The following is a 19,746-nucleotide window of genomic DNA, read 5'->3' as shown; positions in this document are numbered from 1 at the left end:
TAAGCTGTTCTTGTTTACTCACTGTTCCTAGGCTGTCATTGAAAATATTAATTTGTTCTTAACTGACTTGCCTAGTTAAATAAAGGTTAAATAATTAAATTAAATTAAACTGTCAGAAATTAGGGTCACTTTCAGTATGAACCATTTTGGTTCTATTGTTCTTATTTTAAATGTGTGTAGTTCAGTCCTTAAGCTGTTCTTGTTTACTCATGTTCTGTATTATGTCACATGTTTTGTGTGGACCCCAGGGAGAGTAGCTTCAGCAACAGCTAATGGGGATCCTAATAAAATACTTTTAATATACTAAATACTTTAATTAGTAGTGTATTACTGTAAGTAGTATTGTCAGTGCTGTTTAATGTGAAAGTGTAGTGAGTTCCTGTAAAGCCCTTGGATCTAATAAAAGACAATGAGGCTTCGGGCTCTATTCTAGCATGACGCTCCGGCTGGGGCCCAGTAACAAAATATAAAAGGCTCTATTTTGTGCAACATCCCAATAGATGTTTTACTGTTGCGTTTGAACACCTACTGTAGTAACTTCCATAATCAATCAAAGATGGGCTTTACAGAGTTATTAAATCCATGCCAATGTAATGGGGCATGCTTTTGCAAACATAGAGAATCAATTTCCTCAGGCCACTGATCGATCCCATGTACATCCTCTACCCAGTCTACTCTTTGTTCTATACTCTTCTATTCTTCTACACTCATTTGGTGGGCTTTACCTTCCTCCCTCCCCTCCCCTCCCCTCCCTCCCTCCCTGTCTTCCCCCAAGAATGCTGGTCCCCTTTCAGCTCAGCCTATTGATTCTGTTCCCTTCTGAGCTTGATGGGCATCTTCATTAAGCGAGCTGGTGGACTGAGACCAGGCTGGCCTTTGATGGCTGATAGGCATGCAGGATGGGAGAGGCACAGGAGAGGGCCCTCCTGCCCATCACATCTCACCCTGCTTGGGACTGGACAGGACCTGGGTCTGGGTGCAGGACCATGTTGGCCAGCTGGAGCTTCTGCCACCACAGAGACAGAGAAGCAACAGCCATTACAGAGCCATACTCCGAGGGGTGGGAGGCACAGTCATTATAGTAATCACAGTTGCAGTTTGTGGTTTGGAGAGACAATGCCACTTCAAGTGATTTCCCCTTTCTCCCTTTGTTCCCCTTCCCATGTTTAAAACCCTGCACTATTACAATGAAAATCTAGTGAAATGCCAAAGTCTGCTAAAAAAACAAGGTTGGAGAGACAGAACAGTCAACCTTCTATCTTGGTTGTTGAATCTGGGAAAGTGACATGGATTTAGGACTTCTCTTTGAATATCTGACTTGCCAATATGCAGCATGGTCAATGACCATGTGGCTATGGTTTGATTTGAGGTTCTAGTGCAGGGAGAAATGCTATGATTTGGGGGGTAGCGAGAACAGATCAGCCCTCGTAAATCCCTGTCCCCTTTCACAGTAAAACTCTGTTTCCTCCACGGCACCGTCTCTCCCAATGGGCCAGCCAGCTGCTCCTCCACCATGCTAAACAGGCTGTTGGTGCTGCCTGCACTCTCTCTCCCTCGGACTGCTCTCCGTTTACGAGGCATGCTTCGAGAGCTCTTAAAGGGGAGGCCTGTATTTGCATATACTTTTAGCACGCTGGCAGCCGGCCCTGTTCCCCATCTGCAATGAATTGTGGTTTTTTAAGTCTCCAAAGAGTTTCCAATGCAGTAAAGCTACACAAGCAAGATTTCAGTTCATCAAGCTTTAAACCATCTGCGCTGGAAAAGATTGGGGCCTTAATGCACTCGTACACAAAAATCTAATTTTAAAATAGGCACTCCAGGGGCTTAAGAAGTTTCAGATGCTTACAGGGAGGTTAGATCTAATCTAAGCACACTACGCCACCAAGTAGTTCTGCTCACCCAAGACCTGAAGCAGAGACTGGGAGAGGAGTGAGGGGACAGTGTTAAGGGGAAAGGTGGGAACTCTCTCTGCAGTCACTTGGCAGCTACTGGTAGCAATACAATACATGTACTCTGCTGGGCGTGGGCCTGATTGGTTATTCAGTCTGGTCAATAGTTTTAGCAGTGTGCTATATGTATGGGCATCAAAGCCCTGACTCACAGGCTCTAGCCGAGTCACAGTTAGTTTATTCTGCATTCAGATTTTCTGTATCTGGCTTCTGAACCGGCTTCTTCTGGAGATAGTTGAGTGAGCAGGGGTCACTAAATCTGAAGGACCGCAAAAAGGTTATACTACTACTTTTATTGTACAAGAATCAGTTCTATGAGTTTGAGTTTCTTTTGTCAAGTGGATAAGACATTTTTGGCCTTAAAAGGGTGTAGGCCTTCAGAAGAGCCTGAGCGGATGCTATAATACAAAACCATTGTCCTGGATAATCTACTGTGTACCGGACATTGAAAGACTGGATACAGAACATTTGCTGTAGTTACACTGCACATACATTCACTTTTGTTTCCCACTTATACATTTCTTATCTGCATTTACAGATAAAGATTTACTATATGACACACAATGGCCAGGATTTAAAATAGATGATCTCAGCTTGAACTCAATTTACTTAAAACCTCAGAGTGAATCATGGGAAAGATATGTGCATGTAACTCGTGATCTTAGAGATTCATGCTTTTGACCTCGCCTATGTCACACTGAAAGGGAAGACAATATTTGAAAGGACACCAAGGTTGTTGAGGTAAAGTAAGCAGTCCCTCAGATTCCAAGAAAAACTATTTTAAAGGTTAAAGTTTAAATTAAACAATAGTGACTTTGTTTTGTCCCCGTGTGAATCATTATGTCAATATTGAATTTTCTACACTTTTCTAGGTAGTCATCACGCTTCTGTAAACAAAATAGATAATTGCTTCAACATTTTTTTTACAGTGGTGTGTCGGCACAGACATTTTTACAGTGAGTCGACACAGACATGTGCCTCTTTGTGTGTATGTGTGTGTCTGTGAAGTGTGTGTGTGTGTGTGTGTGTGTGTGTGTGTGTGTGTGTGTGTGTGTGTGTGTGTGTGTGTGTGTGTGTGTGTGTGTGTGTGTGTGTGAGTCAGTATGTACCCACATACAGTACCATCACTCTGCTGTAAATTTGCTTAGAGCAGACACTTAAATCCTCATCCGTTCCGGCACATAAAAACACTCATTCCTGTTAAATGGCTCCAGAAATAGAAGAGAAAGCAATTCCAAATGTAATCAAAGCAGAACAAAAAGGCCAGACAGGAACGTAACACATAAATATTTCAGAGAGCATCTTTCCCTCCGATACTTCAACAACCAGGAGATTAATTAGAGACCAGAGATGGAGAGGGATGGAGGAGGGAGGATAGGTAAAGATAATACAGCCCCCTTCTTCCTGTCTCCCACTTTGTTCTTACAATGCCTTCAGAAAGTATTCACATTCCTTGACTTCATCTTTTTTTTTGTTGTGTTGCAGCATGAATTGAAAATGTATTACATTTTTAGTTTTTGTCACTGGCCTACACACAAAACCTCATAATGTCAAAGTGGAATGATGTTTTCAATTTTTTTCTAATTAATTCCAAATGAAAAGCTGAAATGTCTTGAGTCAATAAGTATTCAACCCCTTTGTTATGGCAAGCCTAAATAAGTTTGGGAGTAAAAATGTGATTAATGGCTCCTATAGGAGAAAACTTGGAATGGATCATTGTAGTTACTCCACAAAAGTATCCTAATTGACAGAGTGAAAAGAAGGATGCCCGAACAGAATACAACTATTCCAAAACATGCCTCCTGTTTGCAACAAGGCACTAAAGTAATATTGCAAAAAATGTGGCAAAGCAACTAACTTTTTGTCCTGAATACAAAGTGTTATGTTTGAGGCAAATCCAATACAACACATTACTGAGTACTACTCTTCATATTTTCAAGTATAGTGGTGGCTGCATCATGTTATGGGTACAGTATGCTTGTAATCATTAAGGACTGGACAGTTTTTCAGGATAAAAATAAATGTAATGGAACTAAGCACAGGCAAAATCTAGAGGAAAACCTAGTTCAGTTTGCTTTCGAACAAGACACTGGGAGATGAATTCACCTTTCAGCAGGACAATAACTTAAAACACAAGGTCAAATCTACACTGGAGTTGCATACCAATAGGAAAGTGAATGTTACATTGAAATCTTCTTGAAAAAAATCTATGACAAGCCGTAAAAATGATTGTCTAGCAATGATTAACAACCAATTTGACAGAGCTTGAAGAATTCTTAAAGAATAATGGGTAAATGTTGCACAATCCATGTGTGGAAAGCTCTTAGTGCTGTGTTTCCAAAACTCGGTCCTCGGAACCCCAAGGGGTGCACGTTTTGGTTTTTGCCCTAACACTACACAGCTGATTCAAATTATCAAAGCCTGATGATTAGTTGATTATTTGAATCAGCTGTGTAGTGCTAGGGCAGAAACCAAAATGTGCACAGTCCCGAGGACTCAGTCTGAGAAACCCAGTCTTAGAGACTTACCCAGCAAGACTCAGCTTTAATCGCAGCTAAAGTTTTTTCTACAAATCTTTGACTCAGGGGTGTGAATACTTATGTAAGTGAGATATTTATGTATTTTATTTTCAAAGAAAATTCAACAATTTCTAAAAACATGTTTTCACATTTTCATTAAGGGGTGTTGTGTGTAGATGGGTGACATTTCATTTTATTTCATGAATTTAGAATTCAGGCTGTAACACAACAAAATGTGAAATAGGTCAAGGGGTATGAATACTCTCTGATGGCACTGTAAATGTAAAAACAGAAATACAACTGAAAAAATATACACAAAAACATGAAGAAGGGTGTTTGCCAAAGAATTGTCATTTGTATTACAGATATATCATTTGGTCTTTGCATGAATTGATATTTACACCCAACTGTGGTTTTCTTCATTTAAAAATAGAAATGTCCCCTTTCACTCACAAGACACATTACTTATATATGTTTTGTTTAACCAGCACTGAAAATCTGAAAGCTCTTCAACCAGAAAATCAGGTTGTGCACAATCTCTTTTAGAGTCAGTTATTCTGACCTTTTATATTAACACATTCCAAGCAAAGATGTTAAATTATTCATGACTTATGCTTTACTCACCATCTCCACGAGCACACTGTGGGCAATAACAACAGTGAATAAATGACTGCATTAGTGCAATTTATTTACACATTTCAGCATCAATCAGAGCTATCGTGGCCTACAACAATTAGTTACATCCTCACATGATACAACCCTTTACAGACCACTGGGCCAAAAGGGCCTGATTCTTTTTTTAACCCTGCTTGGTACTCATGCAATCTCTACTGCCATCTTCTTTCAAAAGTGTTCACAATTTAGTTAAACTCCAGAGACAGTATATGATAAAACCGACTGCATGACCTTTGTTTTTATATTTTTGTCTTGCCAAAAAGTAATCAATAGGTTATTCATACAATTTTTTATTTTTGTCTGAATAAAATATGTAGCATTGTACAAAGCATTGATTTCTGAACGTGGAGGGGAAAAGGCTTAATAAAGTGCCAATCTATGCTCTAATTCTCTTAGGGTAGGAAGTAATTAAATGCATATTGAATGCGTAGGTTATCTAGCTAAAGTCATCTAACCTTACAGTCAGCTAGCTCCGCAGTCTGCATACCTAACGCCATATGCAAATAAAAATCACACACTCTCTGCTCTCTCTCCTGCCACTAGTTGGTCCGAAGTAGTAGCCACAGTATGTGCGTACTGTGCTGGCTGGAGCCCCAGTGTGTAGAGCTGTGCCACTCTGTCAGGGCTGGGCTGTGCTCCAGGTGTCTACAGAGGCCTCCTGTCTGTCTGGTCGCCTGACCCACACTGGCACCTTCCATATGTGCCCTTCCTGACACCTTCTGTCACTGTCACAGCGCACACCCTGCATCCTATACTGGCTAGCCTAGCAGCCTCTCTCTGCCCACTTCCCTCTACTACTGAATGCTGGACACATTAGCAGCACTGAAGCACAACAGAGGCGTGGAAAACACCCCCTTTATTTCGAGCTGTAGTTTAGAAAGCATTAATATAAAAGAGGAATGAAGAATCAAGAGTATCAAATTTGAACTTAATGGGCTATTTTCATGGTTTTAGCTTGCTTTCATTTAGTTGTGGTGGCATTGGACAATGTCGCTAAATTGGACAGAGCATAAACAATTCTTGGAAGAGGTTTACCTGGCTGGCCCTACACCAGTGTTCCTCAGCAATGCCCATTGGAGCAGCCAAGCTGTCCCTTGTGGCCTGGTTACAGTTTGTTCCTAGTGGCCTGGTTACACTTTGTTCCTAGTGGCCTGGTTACAGTTTGTTCTTAGTGAACTGGTTACAGTTAGTTTCTAGTGGCCTGGTTACAGTTTGTTCTTAGTGAACTGGTTACAGTTAGTTTCTAGTGGCCTGGTTACAGTTTGTTTCTAGTGGCCTGGTTACAGTTTGTTCCTAGTGGCCTGGTTACAGTTTGGTCCTAGTGGCCTGATTACAGTTTGTTCTTAGTGAACTGGTTACAGTTAGTTTCTAGTGGCCTGGTTACAGTTTGTTCTTAGTGAACTGGTTACAGTTAGTTTCTAGTGGCCTGGTTACAGTTTGTTTCTAGTGGCCTGGTTACAGTTTGTTCCTAGTGGCCTGGTTACAGTTCATTCCTAATGGCTTGGTTACAGTTTGTTCCTAGTGGCCTGGTTACAGTTCATTCCTAGTGGCCTGGTTACAGTTAATTCCCAGTGGCCTGGTTACAGTTTGATCCTAGTGGCCTGGTTACAGTTTGATCCTAGTGGCCTGGTTACAGTTTGTTTCTAGTGGCCTGGTTACAGTTTGTTCCTTGTGGCCTGGTTACAGTTTGTTCCTTGTGGCCTGGTTACAGTTTGTTCCTTGTGGCCTGGTTACAGTTTGTTCCTTGTGGCCTGGTTACAGTTTGTTCCTAGTGGGCTGGTTACAGTTTGTTCCTAGTGGCCTGGTTACAGTTTGTTCCTAATGGCCTGGTTACAGTTTGTTCCTAGTGGTCTGGTTACAGTTTGTTCCTAGTGGCCTGGTTACAGTTCGTTCCTAATGGCCTGGTTACAGTTTGTTCCTAGTGGTCTGGTTACAGTTTGTTCCCAGTGGCCTGGTTACAGTTAATTCCTAATGGCCTGGTTACAGTTTGTTCCTAGTGGTCTGCTTACAGCTTGTTCCTAGTGGCCTGGTTACAGTTAATTCCTAATGGCCTGGTTACAGTTAGTTTCTAGTGGCCTGGTTACAGTTTGTTCCTAGTGGCCTGGTTACAGTTTGGTCCTAGTGGCCTGATTACAGTTTGTTCTTAGTGAACTGGTTACAGTTAGTTTCTAGTGGCCTGGTTACCGTTTGTTCTTAGTGAACTGGTTACAGTTAGTTTCTAGTGGCCTGGTTACAGTTTGTTTCTAGTGGCCTGGTTACAGTTTGTTCCTAGTGGCCTGGTTACAGTTTGTTCTTAGTGAACTGGTTACAGTTAGTTTCTAGTGGCCTGGTTACAGTTTGTTTCTAGTGGCCTGGTTACAGTTTGTTCCTAGTGGCCTGGTTACAGTTCATTCCTAATGGCTTGGTTACAGTTTGTTCCTAGTGGCCTGGTTACAGTTCATTCCTAGTGGCCTGGTTACAGTTTGTTCTTAGTGGCCTGGTTACAGTTCATTCCTAGTGGCCTGGTTACAGTTTGTTCTTAGTGGCCTGGTTACAGTTCATTCCTAGTGGCCTGGTTACAGTTAATTCCCAGTGGCCTGGTTACAGTTTGATCCTAGTGGCCTGGTTACAGTTTGATCCTAGTGGCCTGGTTACACTTTGTTCCTAGTGGCCTGGTTACAGTTCATTCCTAGTGGCCTGGTTACAGTTAATTCCCAGTGGACTGGTTACAGTTTGTTTCTAGTGGCCTGGTTACAGTTTGTTCCTTGTAGCCTGGTTACAGTTTGTTTCTAGTGGCCTGGTTACAGTTTGGTCCTTGTGGCCTGGTTACAGTTTGTTCCTTGTGGCCTGGTTACAGTTTGTTCCTTGTGGCCTGGTTACAGTTTGTTCCTAGTGGCCTGGTTACAGTTCGTTCCTAGTGGCCTGGTTACAGTTCATTCCTAATGGCCTGGTTACAGTTTGTTCCTAGTGGTCTGGTTACAGTTTGTTCGTAGTGGCCTGGTTACAGTTCGTTCCTAATGGCCTGGTTACAGTTTGTTCCTAGTGGTCTGGTTACAGTTTGTTCCCAGTGGCCTGGTTACAGTTAATTCCTAATGGCCTGGTTACAGTTTGTTCCTAGTGGTCTGCTTACAACTTGTTCCTAGTGGCCTGGTTACAGTTAATTCCTAATGGCCTGGTTACAGTTAGTTTCTAGTGGCCTGGTTACAGTTTGTTTCTAGTGGCCTGGTTACAGTTTGTTCCTAGTGGCCTGGTTACAGTTCATTCCTAATGACTTGGTTACGGTTTGTTCCTAGTGGCCTGGTTACAGTTCATTCCTAGTGGCCTGGTTACAGTTCATTCCTAGTGGCCTGGTTACAGTTCATTCCTAGTGGCCTGGTTACAGTTCATTCCTAGTGGCCTGGTTACAGTTTGATCCCAGTGGCCTGGTTACAGTTAGTTCCTAGTGGCCTGGTTACACTTTGTTCCTAGTGGCCTGGTTACAGTTCATTCCTAGTGGCCTGGTTACAGTTCATTCCTAGTGGCCTGGTTACAGTTCATTCCTAGTGGCCTGGTTACAGTTTGATCCCAGTGGCCTGGTTACAGTTTGTTCCTAGTGGCCTGGTTACACTTTGTTCCTAGTGGCCTGGTAACAGTTCATTCCTAGTGGCCTGATTACAGTTTGTTTCTAGTGGCCTGGTTACAGTTTGTTTCTTGTAGCCTGGTTACAGTTTGTTCCTTGTAGCCTGTTTACAGTTTGTTCCTTGTGGCCTGGTTACAGTTCATTCCTGGTGGGCCGGTTACAGTTTGTTCCTAGTGGCCTGGTTACAGTTGTTCCTAGTGGCCTGGTTACAGTTTGTTCCTAGTGGTCTGGTTACAGTTTGTTCCTTGTGGCCTGGTTACAGTTCGTTCCTAATGGCCTGGTTACAGTTTGTTCCTAGTGGTCTGGTTACAGTTTGTTCTTAGTGGCCTGGTTACAGTTCGTTCCTAGTGGCCTGGTTACAGTTTGATCCTAGTGGCCTGGTTACACTTTGTTCCTAGTGGCCTGGTTACAGTTCATTCCTAGTGGCCTGGTTACAGTTCATTCCTAGTGGCCTGGTTACAGTTCATTCCTAGTGGCCTGGTTACAGTTTGATCCCAGTGGCCTGGTTACAGTTAGTTCCTAGTGGCCTGGTTACACTTTGTTCCTAGTGGCCTGGTTACAGTTCATTCCTAGTGGCCTGGTTACAGTTCATTCCTAGTGGCCTGGTTACAGTTCATTCCTAGTGGCCTGGTTACAGTTTGATCCCAGTGGCCTGGTTACAGTTTGTTCCTAGTGGCCTGGTTACACTTTGTTCCTAGTGGCCTGGTAACAGTTCATTCCTAGTGGCCTGATTACAGTTTGTTTCTAGTGGCCTGGTTACAGTTTGTTTCTTGTAGCCTGGTTACAGTTTGTTCCTTGTAGCCTGTTTACAGTTTGTTCCTTGTGGCCTGGTTACAGTTCATTCCTGGTGGGCCGGTTACAGTTTGTTCCTAGTGGCCTGGTTACAGTTGTTCCTAGTGGCCTGGTTACAGTTTGTTCCTAGTGGTCTGGTTACAGTTTGTTCCTTGTGGCCTGGTTACAGTTCGTTCCTAATGGCCTGGTTACAGTTTGTTCCTAGTGGTCTGGTTACAGTTTGTTCTTAGTGGCCTGGTTACAGTTCGTTCCTAGTGGCCTGGTTACAGTTTGATCCTAGTGGCCTGGTTACACTTTGTTCCTAGTGGCCTGGTTACAGTTCATTCCTAGTGGCCTGGTTACAGTTCATTCCTAGTGGCCTGGTTACACTTTGTTCCTAGGGTCCTGGTTACAGTGTGTTCTTAGTGAACTGGTTACAGTTAGTTTCTAGTGGCCTGGTTACAGTTAATTCCCAGTGGACTGGTTACAGTTTGTTCCTAGTGGCCTGATTACAGTTTGTTTCTAGTGGCCTGGTTACAGTTTGTTCCTTGTAGCCTGGTTACAGTTCATTCCTAGTGGCCTGGTTACAGTTCATTCCTAGTGGCCTGGTTACACTTTGTTCCTAGGGTCCTGGTTACAGTGTGTTCTTAGTGAACTGGTTACAGTTAGTTTCTAGTGGCCTGGTTACAGTTAATTCCCAGTGGACTGGTTACAGTTTGTTCCTAGTGGCCTGATTACAGTTTGTTTCTAGTGGCCTGGTTACAGTTTGTTCCTTGTAGCCTGGTTACAGTTTGTTTCTAGTGGCCTGGTTACAGTTTGTTCCTTGTGGCCTGGTTACAGTTTGTTCCTTGTGGCCTGGTTACAGTTTGTTCCTTGTGGCCTGGTTACAGTTTGTTCCTAGTGGCCTGGTTACAGTTTGTTCCTAGTGGCCTGGTTACAGTTCGTTCCTAGTGGCCTGGTTACAGTTTGTTCCTAGTGGCCTGGTTACAGTTTGTTCCTTGTGGCCTGGTTACAGTTTGTTCCTAGTGGCCTGGTTACAGTTTGTTCCTAGTGGCCTGGTTACAGTTCGTTCCTAGTGGCCTGGTTACAGTTTGTTCTTAGTGGCCTGGTTACAGTTTGTTCCCAGTGGCCTGGTTACAGTTTGTTCCTAGTGGCCTGGTTACAGTTCGTTCCTAATGGCCTGGTTACAGTTTGTTCCTAGTGGTCTGGTTACAGTTTGTTCCTAGTGGCCTGGTTAAAGTTCGTTCCTAATGGCCTGGTTACAGTTTGTTCCTAGTGGCCTGGTTACAGTTAATTCCCAGTGGCCTGGTTACAGTTTGTTTCTAGTGGCCTGGTTACAGTTCGTTCCTAGTGGCCTGGTTACAGTTCATTTCTAATGGCCTGATTACAGTTTGTTCCCAGTGGCCTGGTTACAGTTAATTCCTAATGGCCTGGTTACAGTTTGTTCCTAGCGGTCTGCTTACAGCTTGTTCCTAGTGGCCTGGTTACAGTTAATTCCTAATGGCCTGGTTACAGTTAGTTTCTAGTGGCCTGGTTACAGTTTGTTTCTAGTGGCCTGGTTACAGTTTGTTCCTAGTGGCCTGGTTACAGTTCATTTCTAATGACTTGGTTACGGTTTGTTCCTAGTGGCCTGGTTACAGTTCATTCCTAGTGGCCTGGTTACAGTTCATTCCTAGTGGCCTGGTTACAGTTCATTCCCAGTGGCCTGGTTACAGTTTGATCCCAGTCGCCTGGTTACAGTTAGTTCCTAGTGGCCTGGTTACACTTTGTTCCTAGTGGCCTGGTTACAGTTCATTCCTAGTGGCCTGGTTACAGTTCATTCCTAGTGGCCTGGTTACAGTTCATTCCTAGTGGCCTGGTTACAGTTTGATCCCAGTGGCCTGGTTACAGTTTGTTCCTAGTGGCCTGGTTACACTTTGTTCCTAGTGGCCTGGTTACAGTTCATTCCTAGTGGCCTGATTACAGTTTGTTTCTAGTGGCCTGGTTACAGTTTGTTCCTTGTAGCCTGGTTACAGTTTGTTTCTAGTGGCCTGGTTACAGTTTGTTCCTAGTGGTCTGGTTACAGTTTGTTCCTTGTGGCCTGGTTACAGTTCGTTCCTAATGGCCTGGTTACAGTTTGTTCCTTGTGGCCTGGTTACAGTTCATTCCTGGTGGGCCGGTTACAGTTTGTTCCTAGTGGCCTGGTTACAGTTGTTCCTAGTGGCCTGGTTACAGTTTGTTCCTAGTGGTCTGGTTACAGTTTGTTCCTTGTGGCCTGGTTACAGTTCGTTCCTAATGGCCTGGTTACAGTTTGTTCCTAGTGGTCTGGTTACAGTTTGTTCTTAGTGGCCTGGTTACAGTTCGTTCCTAGTGGCCTGGTTACAGTTTGATCCTAGTGGCCTGGTTACACTTTGTTCCTAGTGGCCTGGTTACAGTTCATTCCTAGTGGCCTGGTTACAGTTCATTCCTAGTGGCCTGGTTACACTTTGTTCCTAGGGTCCTGGTTACAGTGTGTTCTTAGTGAACTGGTTACAGTTAGTTTCTAGTGGCCTGGTTACAGTTTGTTCCTAGTGGCCTGATTACAGTTTGTTTCTAGTGGCCTGGTTACAGTTTGTTCCTTGTAGCCTGGTTACAGTTCATTCCTAGTGGCCTGGTTACAGTTCATTCCTAGTGGCCTGGTTACACTTTGTTCCTAGGGTCCTGGTTACAGTGTGTTCTTAGTGAACTGGTTACAGTTAGTTTCTAGTGGCCTGGTTACAGTTAATTCCCAGTGGACTGGTTACAGTTTGTTCCTAGTGGCCTGATTACAGTTTGTTTCTAGTGGCCTGGTTACAGTTTGTTCCTTGTAGCCTGGTTACAGTTTGTTTCTAGTGGCCTGGTTACAGTTTGTTCCTTGTGGCCTGGTTACAGTTTGTTCCTTGTGGCCTGGTTACAGTTTGTTCCTTGTGGCCTGGTTACAGTTTGTTCCTAGTGGCCTGGTTACAGTTTGTTCCTAGTGGCCTGGTTACAGTTCGTTCCTAGTGGCCTGGTTACAGTTTGTTCCTAGTGGCCTGGTTACAGTTTGTTCCTTGTGGCCTGGTTACAGTTTGTTCCTAGTGGCCTGGTTACAGTTTGTTCCTAGTGGCCTGGTTACAGTTCGTTCCTAGTGGCCTGGTTACAGTTTGTTCCTAGTGGCCTGGTTACAGTTTGTTCCCAGTGGCCTGGTTACAGTTTGTTCCTAGTGGCCTGGTTACAGTTCGTTCCTAATGGCCTGGTTACAGTTTGTTCCTAGTGGTCTGGTTACAGTTTGTTCCTAGTGGCCTGGTTAAAGTTCGTTCCTAATGGCCTGGTTACAGTTTGTTCCTAGTGGCCTGGTTACAGTTAATTCCCAGTGGCCTGGTTACAGTTTGTTTCTAGTGGCCTGGTTACAGTTCGTTCCTAGTGGCCTGGTTACAGTTCATTTCTAATGGCCTGATTACAGTTTGTTCCCAGTGGCCTGGTTACAGTTAATTCCTAATGGCCTGGTTACAGTTTGTTCCTAGCGTTCTGCTTACAGCTTGTTCCTAGTGGCCTGGTTACAGTTAATTCCTAATGGCCTGGTTACAGTTAGTTTCTAGTGGCCTGGTTACAGTTTGTTTCTAGTGGCCTGGTTACAGTTTGTTCCTAGTGGCCTGGTTACAGTTCATTTCTAATGACTTGGTTACGGTTTGTTCCTAGTGGCCTGGTTACAGTTCATTCCTAGTGGCCTGGTTACAGTTCATTCCTAGTGGCCTGGTTACAGTTCATTCCCAGTGGCCTGGTTACAGTTTGATCCCAGTCGCCTGGTTACAGTTAGTTCCTAGTGGCCTGGTTACACTTTGTTCCTAGTGGCCTGGTTACAGTTCATTCCTAGTGGCCTGGTTACAGTTCATTCCTAGTGGCCTGGTTACAGTTCATTCCTAGTGGCCTGGTTACAGTTTGATCCCAGTGGCCTGGTTACAGTTTGTTCCTAGTGGCCTGGTTACACTTTGTTCCTAGTGGCCTGGTTACAGTTCATTCCTAGTGGCCTGATTACAGTTTGTTTCTAGTGGCCTGGTTACAGTTTGTTCCTTGTAGCCTGGTTACAGTTTGTTTCTAGTGGCCTGGTTACAGTTTGTTCCTAGTGGTCTGGTTACAGTTTGTTCCTTGTGGCCTGGTTACAGTTCGTTCCTAATGGCCTGGTTACAGTTTGTTCCTAGTGGTCTGGTTACAGTTTGTTCCTAGTGGCCTGGTTACAGTTCGTTCCTAATGGCCTGGTTACAGTTTGTTCCTAGTGGCCTGGTTACAGTTAATTCCCAGTTGCCTGGTTACAGTTATTTTCTAGTGGCCTGATTACAATTTGTTTCTAGTGGCCTGGTTACAGTTCATTCCTAGTGGCCTGGTTACAGTTCATTCCTAATGGCCTGGTTACAGTTTGTTCCTAGTGGCCTGGTTACAGTTTGTTCCTAATGGCCTGGTTACAGTTTGATCCTAGTGGTCTGGTTACAGCTTGTTCGTAGTGGTCTGGTTACAGTTTGTTCCTAGTGGCCTAGTTACAGTTAATTCCTAGTGGCCTGGTTACAGTTTGTTCCTAGTGGCCTGGTTACACTTTGTTCCTAGTGGCCTGGTTACAGTTAATTCCCAGTGGCCTGGTTACAGTTTGTTCCTAGTGGCCTGGTTACAATTTGTTCCCAGTGGCCTGGTTACAGTTTGTTCCTAGTGGCCTGGTTACAGTTCGTTCCTAATGGCCTGGTTACAGTTTGTTCCTAGTGGTCTGGTTACAGTTTGTTCCTAGTGGCCACAGTTTGCCCTGGTAATTTAGGGGATAATTAAGTGGTAAATCTTCCCCAACTGTATGATAGTGGTGCGCCAGATTACAGCAGCCACCCATGAGCTGAGTAATGGGATTCAGTCCCACAATGAGCTGCTCACCCGATAAGAAACCAATTCAGTCGGTCTCCTTCCTCCTTGTATTAGCAGCAGCTTCCCTGGCTCACCTTGGGCTAATGATACGCCTAAACAAACATGTCCTCTACAATTTAATAGAGCTACACACGGTATAGAACATAGTCAGAAGCATAAATGAGTAAATGGACTATGGAGGACTGATTCATCAACCGCAGGGCTCCATGGAAGTCCCAGGCAGAATGCTAATGGTTTTGATTGAGGGATGAGGGAACATTGTTGCATCGACCATACGTACATTGTAACTATTGATGACCAGGGCAATCACTGTTGAGCAAAACATGACTATCCTCGCACCTACTGTAGAATCAGTGTGATTCACTGCCTGTAAGGCAACACAAAATGGGACACTATCATTGACCATCTATACCATTCATTATCTATTTTGGGATTGGTGTAAAAGACATTCCAAGCAGACATGACTGACACGGTGATAACATGTATTCCTCTCAGAATCACAACATTTATCAGTCACTCATTGAAAGCTCTGGTGTTGGGCTTATGTGTGTTCCTCACTTAATCAAACAGCCCTTCAGTGTGTGTGTGTGTGTGTGTCCGTGCATGTGTGTGTGTGTCGGACCAGAGAAGTGAAGTGGACTTAGACTAGCGGTCTCTGTGTCTTTTAGAGCACAGGACAAAATCACATGCTGCCAGTGAGATGTCAGGGATGTGTCTGGTTAAACACTTAAAGGGGGGTGGTGGGATTTTTGCAACCATTTCATCCCCTAGCAATGATGATGAGAGAGAGAGATTGTGTGTGTTATGAATGATTAACCCCCATTAATCATTATGAAAGAAGGCTAAAAGCTAGCTTTGTCTTCAACCATTTGTCCCCTGTACCCCTAGCCACTCTACATGTGTGTGGGTGTTTTCTGTGCCTTCCCACAGCCCAGGGGTATCATTCCAGCCCCGAGGAGACATCCAAAATAAACCATTGATTTTTTTGCTCAATAAGGCCTTGTTAAGGCTGCTCCCGTGCCACACAACAGATGAATCACTAAAGCAGTATAACCCAGGCAAGCAACTCCTGTATTAACATTCCAGCTCTAATAGTGTTACCAGAGGGTTGCAGATAGTATTCTGTGTCTGATGGTGGACTGAGGCATCACTACTCATCTGAGGGCTTGTTTCATCACTGCCCTCCTCTCTTCGTCTCTTGTCCTAACTCATCAAGTCATCGTCACACATTTGTCTCTCACTAAAAAAACTCTCACTCTGTTCTGCCACCCCTCCTCTGCCACAGACGTGCTGCCTCAGAGTCACACCAAATTACCTCTCTCTCCCCCTCTCCCTTTTTTCACTCTCCCTACTTCTCTCTTCTCTCCCTTTCTTTCTGTCTGTCCTTCTCTCGCTCTTTCTCTTTTCATTGTTTATAGGCCCACCATTAAATATTATGGAAAACATTGCGTTGATCATCTCTTTTCAATATTTGGTGGAGGAGAAAAGCTGATCATTAGTGAATAGTTCGGTTGTGACTCATCATTATGAGGATTTCTGGGCTATTTATCAAGGCCAAAATCAGAACCCTTTCTGATTTTGTGGGAATTAGTCATATCCTCACAAAACAAGCGTCACTTTATTATGTGACTGACTCTACAGTGTGAAAATAAATACTGCACTATTAGGCAACCATGCACGTCCTCAGTCACAGGAAAACTGTTGATGAGCATAACAGAGTGTGGTGGGGGTTACAGTATGTGTAATGTGCTTGTTTGGGGGTGGTGAATGAGAACTTACCCTCGTCTCCTCACACCCCGTTCGTTTCCCCCTCGTCAACAAATTCCAGCAGCCGAGAACGGGAGTCGTTCACATGAGGAACACTTTCACGCCAGTCACATCCAATTTACTTATTTATTTGTTTCTTTCAAGCCCCCAGCACATAGCTTTAGGTTCCAAATGTGTCTGATTAACAAAATACACACACACACACACACACACACTCACGCACACTCACGCACACTCACTTTCTCTCTGTAAGGTAAGGAGGAGGTACGGGGCCGGCACTGCTAATTAGGGGTGACATGATGTTTATGTAACCTCCAAGCTTCCCAAACCAGACACAATTACGGGCCCCTGGTCCCACTGACCCCGGCCCCAGCCCACTGTGGAACCACACAGCACTGCCCCTCTGTCCAGGCAGGACCCAGGCTGGTCACAGGGCAGGGGGAGGGGGAGTGAGCCAGAGTTCAGTCTCTTTAACAGCTCTCTCTGACGGGAGCTCTGGAGCTGTAATACAAAGTGACGGCCACTTCAGTGCAGAGCCCCCCAATTTCCGCCAGGACTCTATGGCTGGGGCAGGGGTGGCAGACTTGTGGCCCAGTGTGTGAGAGTTAAGGCAGGGGCCTCATAGAAGGCTTTACTGCACTCTGAGGCCGTCATTACCCCCCGCCACCTCCCACATACACACACAATAACCACTTACTTCAAAACACACCATCAAAAAGAGGTGGTTCTTTCATTCAAACATCGATTTTAAACACAAGTTATATCAATAACTCAGAGAGATCTTTTTAAGCATTATTATTTGACTGACTACAGGATGCAACCTACTAGTATTGCATGCTGCTTTAAAAACAAATCTGATTCAAATGTGTTGAAATGTGCTGTATGAGGCCCATATAGTGTATCCCACAGAATGCATAACTGTTTCTTCCTTTTCAATACCTTTTATCTTACATGCATCTCTGCAAACTTCCTCGCTTGAATCATAGTGAGTCACATCCACGTAAGAACGTAAGTTGGAGGGAGAAGTTTTATATGTCCACCTTAATAATCCACAGTAACACAGGGCCTTGGGGAGCTCAGTCATAGAAGGCCAGTCAGATGAAAGATGACAGGCACTTACTCATACTGCCAACAGGACACAAAGCCCTGGCGTAGATAAAGCCTGTAGCCTGTATCCCCGCTCATCAGTGCTCCGGCAGCACAGCCTGGCACACCAAATGATGCGTCTCATACAGACAATTAAAGAGCAAATCAATTCTGCTGCTTGGATTAAATAATGGAGGCGCAGTCATCTGCAACCACAAAGCACACAGTGGAAAACATGCACGGCTACCATAGTTACAGTAGACATTGATTGCAGCATGTTTCTCCAAGATCCCACAGATGAAAAAGTTAGGCCAATCACAAACAGACCTGTTTTTCATTAGAGGTTATTATTCACTGAAAATACAATGGCTTCTTACTAATCTTCCCATTACTATTTTGGGTGCAGTTTTTAAGGCAGCTCGTAGAGGGCATGGGGATCATAGTGAATTCAAGGCTTATTACCAAAGACTTCATAAACTTAATAAGTAACACTAGAACTGAGTGGCTGGATGAAGCAAGGGCCTGAGATGTTAGGACTGTAATCACCACGCAGCAGTCAGGGGAGACAGGAGGGAGTGTCGTGCTCACTAAGCTGAGTTACTCTGTCTGAGAGCCCTGATGAGGTCACACTCTGGGGACCAAGAGGCCATCAAACCCTGCCTGTGATGTCATCAACAATCCTCTCACTCCTGTTTAAGAACAAATATGCATACTTACTCCACACTAGAGGAATATGAAACTGCGTCATTGTGCGTGTGTGTGTGTGCCTGCGAGAGAGACATAGAGAGCATAAGGAAGAGTGTACTCACCAGCCTGGTTGGTTGTGATGTTGACGGAGGAGTACTGTGGTGAGTAGGGGCTCTGCTCGGAGACCCCATTGACGGCCTGCACCTCGAAGGTGTACTGTGTGTGCGCCAGCAGGTCACTGATGTAAACACGTGGCTCTGTCAGACCCAGCTGGCGGGGTACAAACTGGACATTGTCCCCACAGCGCGTGCAGCCTCCCCGGCCACCTCCACAGCTCTTACAGATGATGTTGAAGACCACGTCCTCACGGCCACCTGACTCCCTAGGAGGCTGCCACTCCAGTATCAGAGACGTCTCATTCACGATAGACAGAACGTTCTGAGGAGCCGATGGCACCGCTGGAAACACACAGACAATAGACAGTCAACTGAGATGGTTTCTGTTTGGAATGTGAGAAGCATTTACAGTGGTCTCATACACTACATGACCAAAAGAATGTGGTCGCCTGCTCGTCGAAACATTTAATTCCTAAATCATGGGCATTAATTTGAAGTTTGGTCCCCCCTTTGCTGCTATAACAGCCTCCACTCTTCTGGGAAGGCTTTCCACTAGATGTTGGAACATGTCTGTTGAGACTTGCTTCCATTCAGCCACAAGAGCATTAGTGAGGTCGGGCACTGATGTTGGATGATTAGGCCTGGCTCACAGTCGGCGTTCCAATTCATCCCAAAGGTGTTTGATGGGGTTTAGGTCAGGGCTCTGTGCAGACCAGTCAAATTCTTCCACACTGATCTCGACAAACAATTTCTGTAGGACCTTGATTTATTCACGGGGGCATTGCCATACTAAACAGGAAAGGGCCTTCCCCAAACTGTTGCCACAAAGTTGGATGCACAAAATCGTCTAGAATGTCATTGTATGCTGTAGGATTAGGATTTCCCTTCACTGGAACTAAGGGGCCTAGCCCGAACCATAAAAAACCGCCCAGACCATTATTCCTCCTCCACCAAACATTACAGTTGGCACTATGCATTCTGGCAGGTAGTGTTCTCCTGGCATCTGCCAAATGCAGATTTGTCCATTGGACTGCCAGATGGTGAAGCGTGATTCCTCACTCTAGAGAATGCGTTTCCACTGCTGCAGAGTCTAATGGCGGCGAGCTTTACACCACTCCAGCCGACGCTTGGCATTGCGCATGGTGACCTTAGGCTTGTGTGCGGCTGCTCGGCCATGGAAACCCATTTCATAAAGCTCCAGGCAAACTGTTACTGCGCTGACGTTGCTTCCAGAGGCAGTTTGGAACGCGGTAGTGAGTGCTGCAATTGAGGACAGACATGCTATGCGCTTCAGCACCCGGCGGTACCGTTCTGTGAGCTTGTGTGGCCTACCACTTTGCGGCTGTGCCATTTTTGATCCTAGATGTTTCCACTTCACAATAACAGCACTTACAGCTGATCAGGCCAGCTCCAGCAAGGCAAAACTTTTACGAACTGACTTGTTGGTAAGGTGGCATCCTATGACGGTGCCATGTTGAAAGTCACTGAGCTCTTCAGTAAGGCCATTCTACTGCCAATGTTTGTCTATGAAGATTGCATGGCTGTGTGCTCTATTTTATACACCTGGCAGCAACGGGTGTGGCTGAAATAGCCGAATCCACTAATTTGATGTGGTATCCGTACTTTTGTATATATACTGTATGTGGAGTGTGGTTTGTCTACAGATTTAAGGTGTAAGAAAAACTAATGGACTCAATGTA

At 44.7% G+C, this 19,746-nt stretch overlaps 1 protein-coding gene across 1 annotated transcript in view; it reads right to left on the bottom strand.

Moving 5' to 3' along the window:
- LOC139413448 (ephrin type-B receptor 2-like) overlaps positions 1–19,746 on the bottom strand; it is a 160,828-nt gene that overhangs the window by 26,113 nt on the left and 114,969 nt on the right. Inside the window, exon 5 of the mRNA XM_071160866.1 lies at positions 18,053–18,388. Coding sequence (XP_071016967.1) covers positions 18,053–18,388 — 336 coding nt within the window. The remainder of the gene's footprint in view (positions 1–18,052; positions 18,389–19,746) is intronic.

The sequence above is a fragment of the Oncorhynchus clarkii genome, chromosome 7 (assembly GCF_045791955.1).
Source record: "Oncorhynchus clarkii lewisi isolate Uvic-CL-2024 chromosome 7, UVic_Ocla_1.0, whole genome shotgun sequence".
Taxonomy (NCBI): Eukaryota; Metazoa; Chordata; class Actinopteri; order Salmoniformes; family Salmonidae; genus Oncorhynchus; species Oncorhynchus clarkii.
Note: the sequence above shows the minus strand (reverse complement) of the source record. Positions and strands in the feature narration are given on the sequence as shown.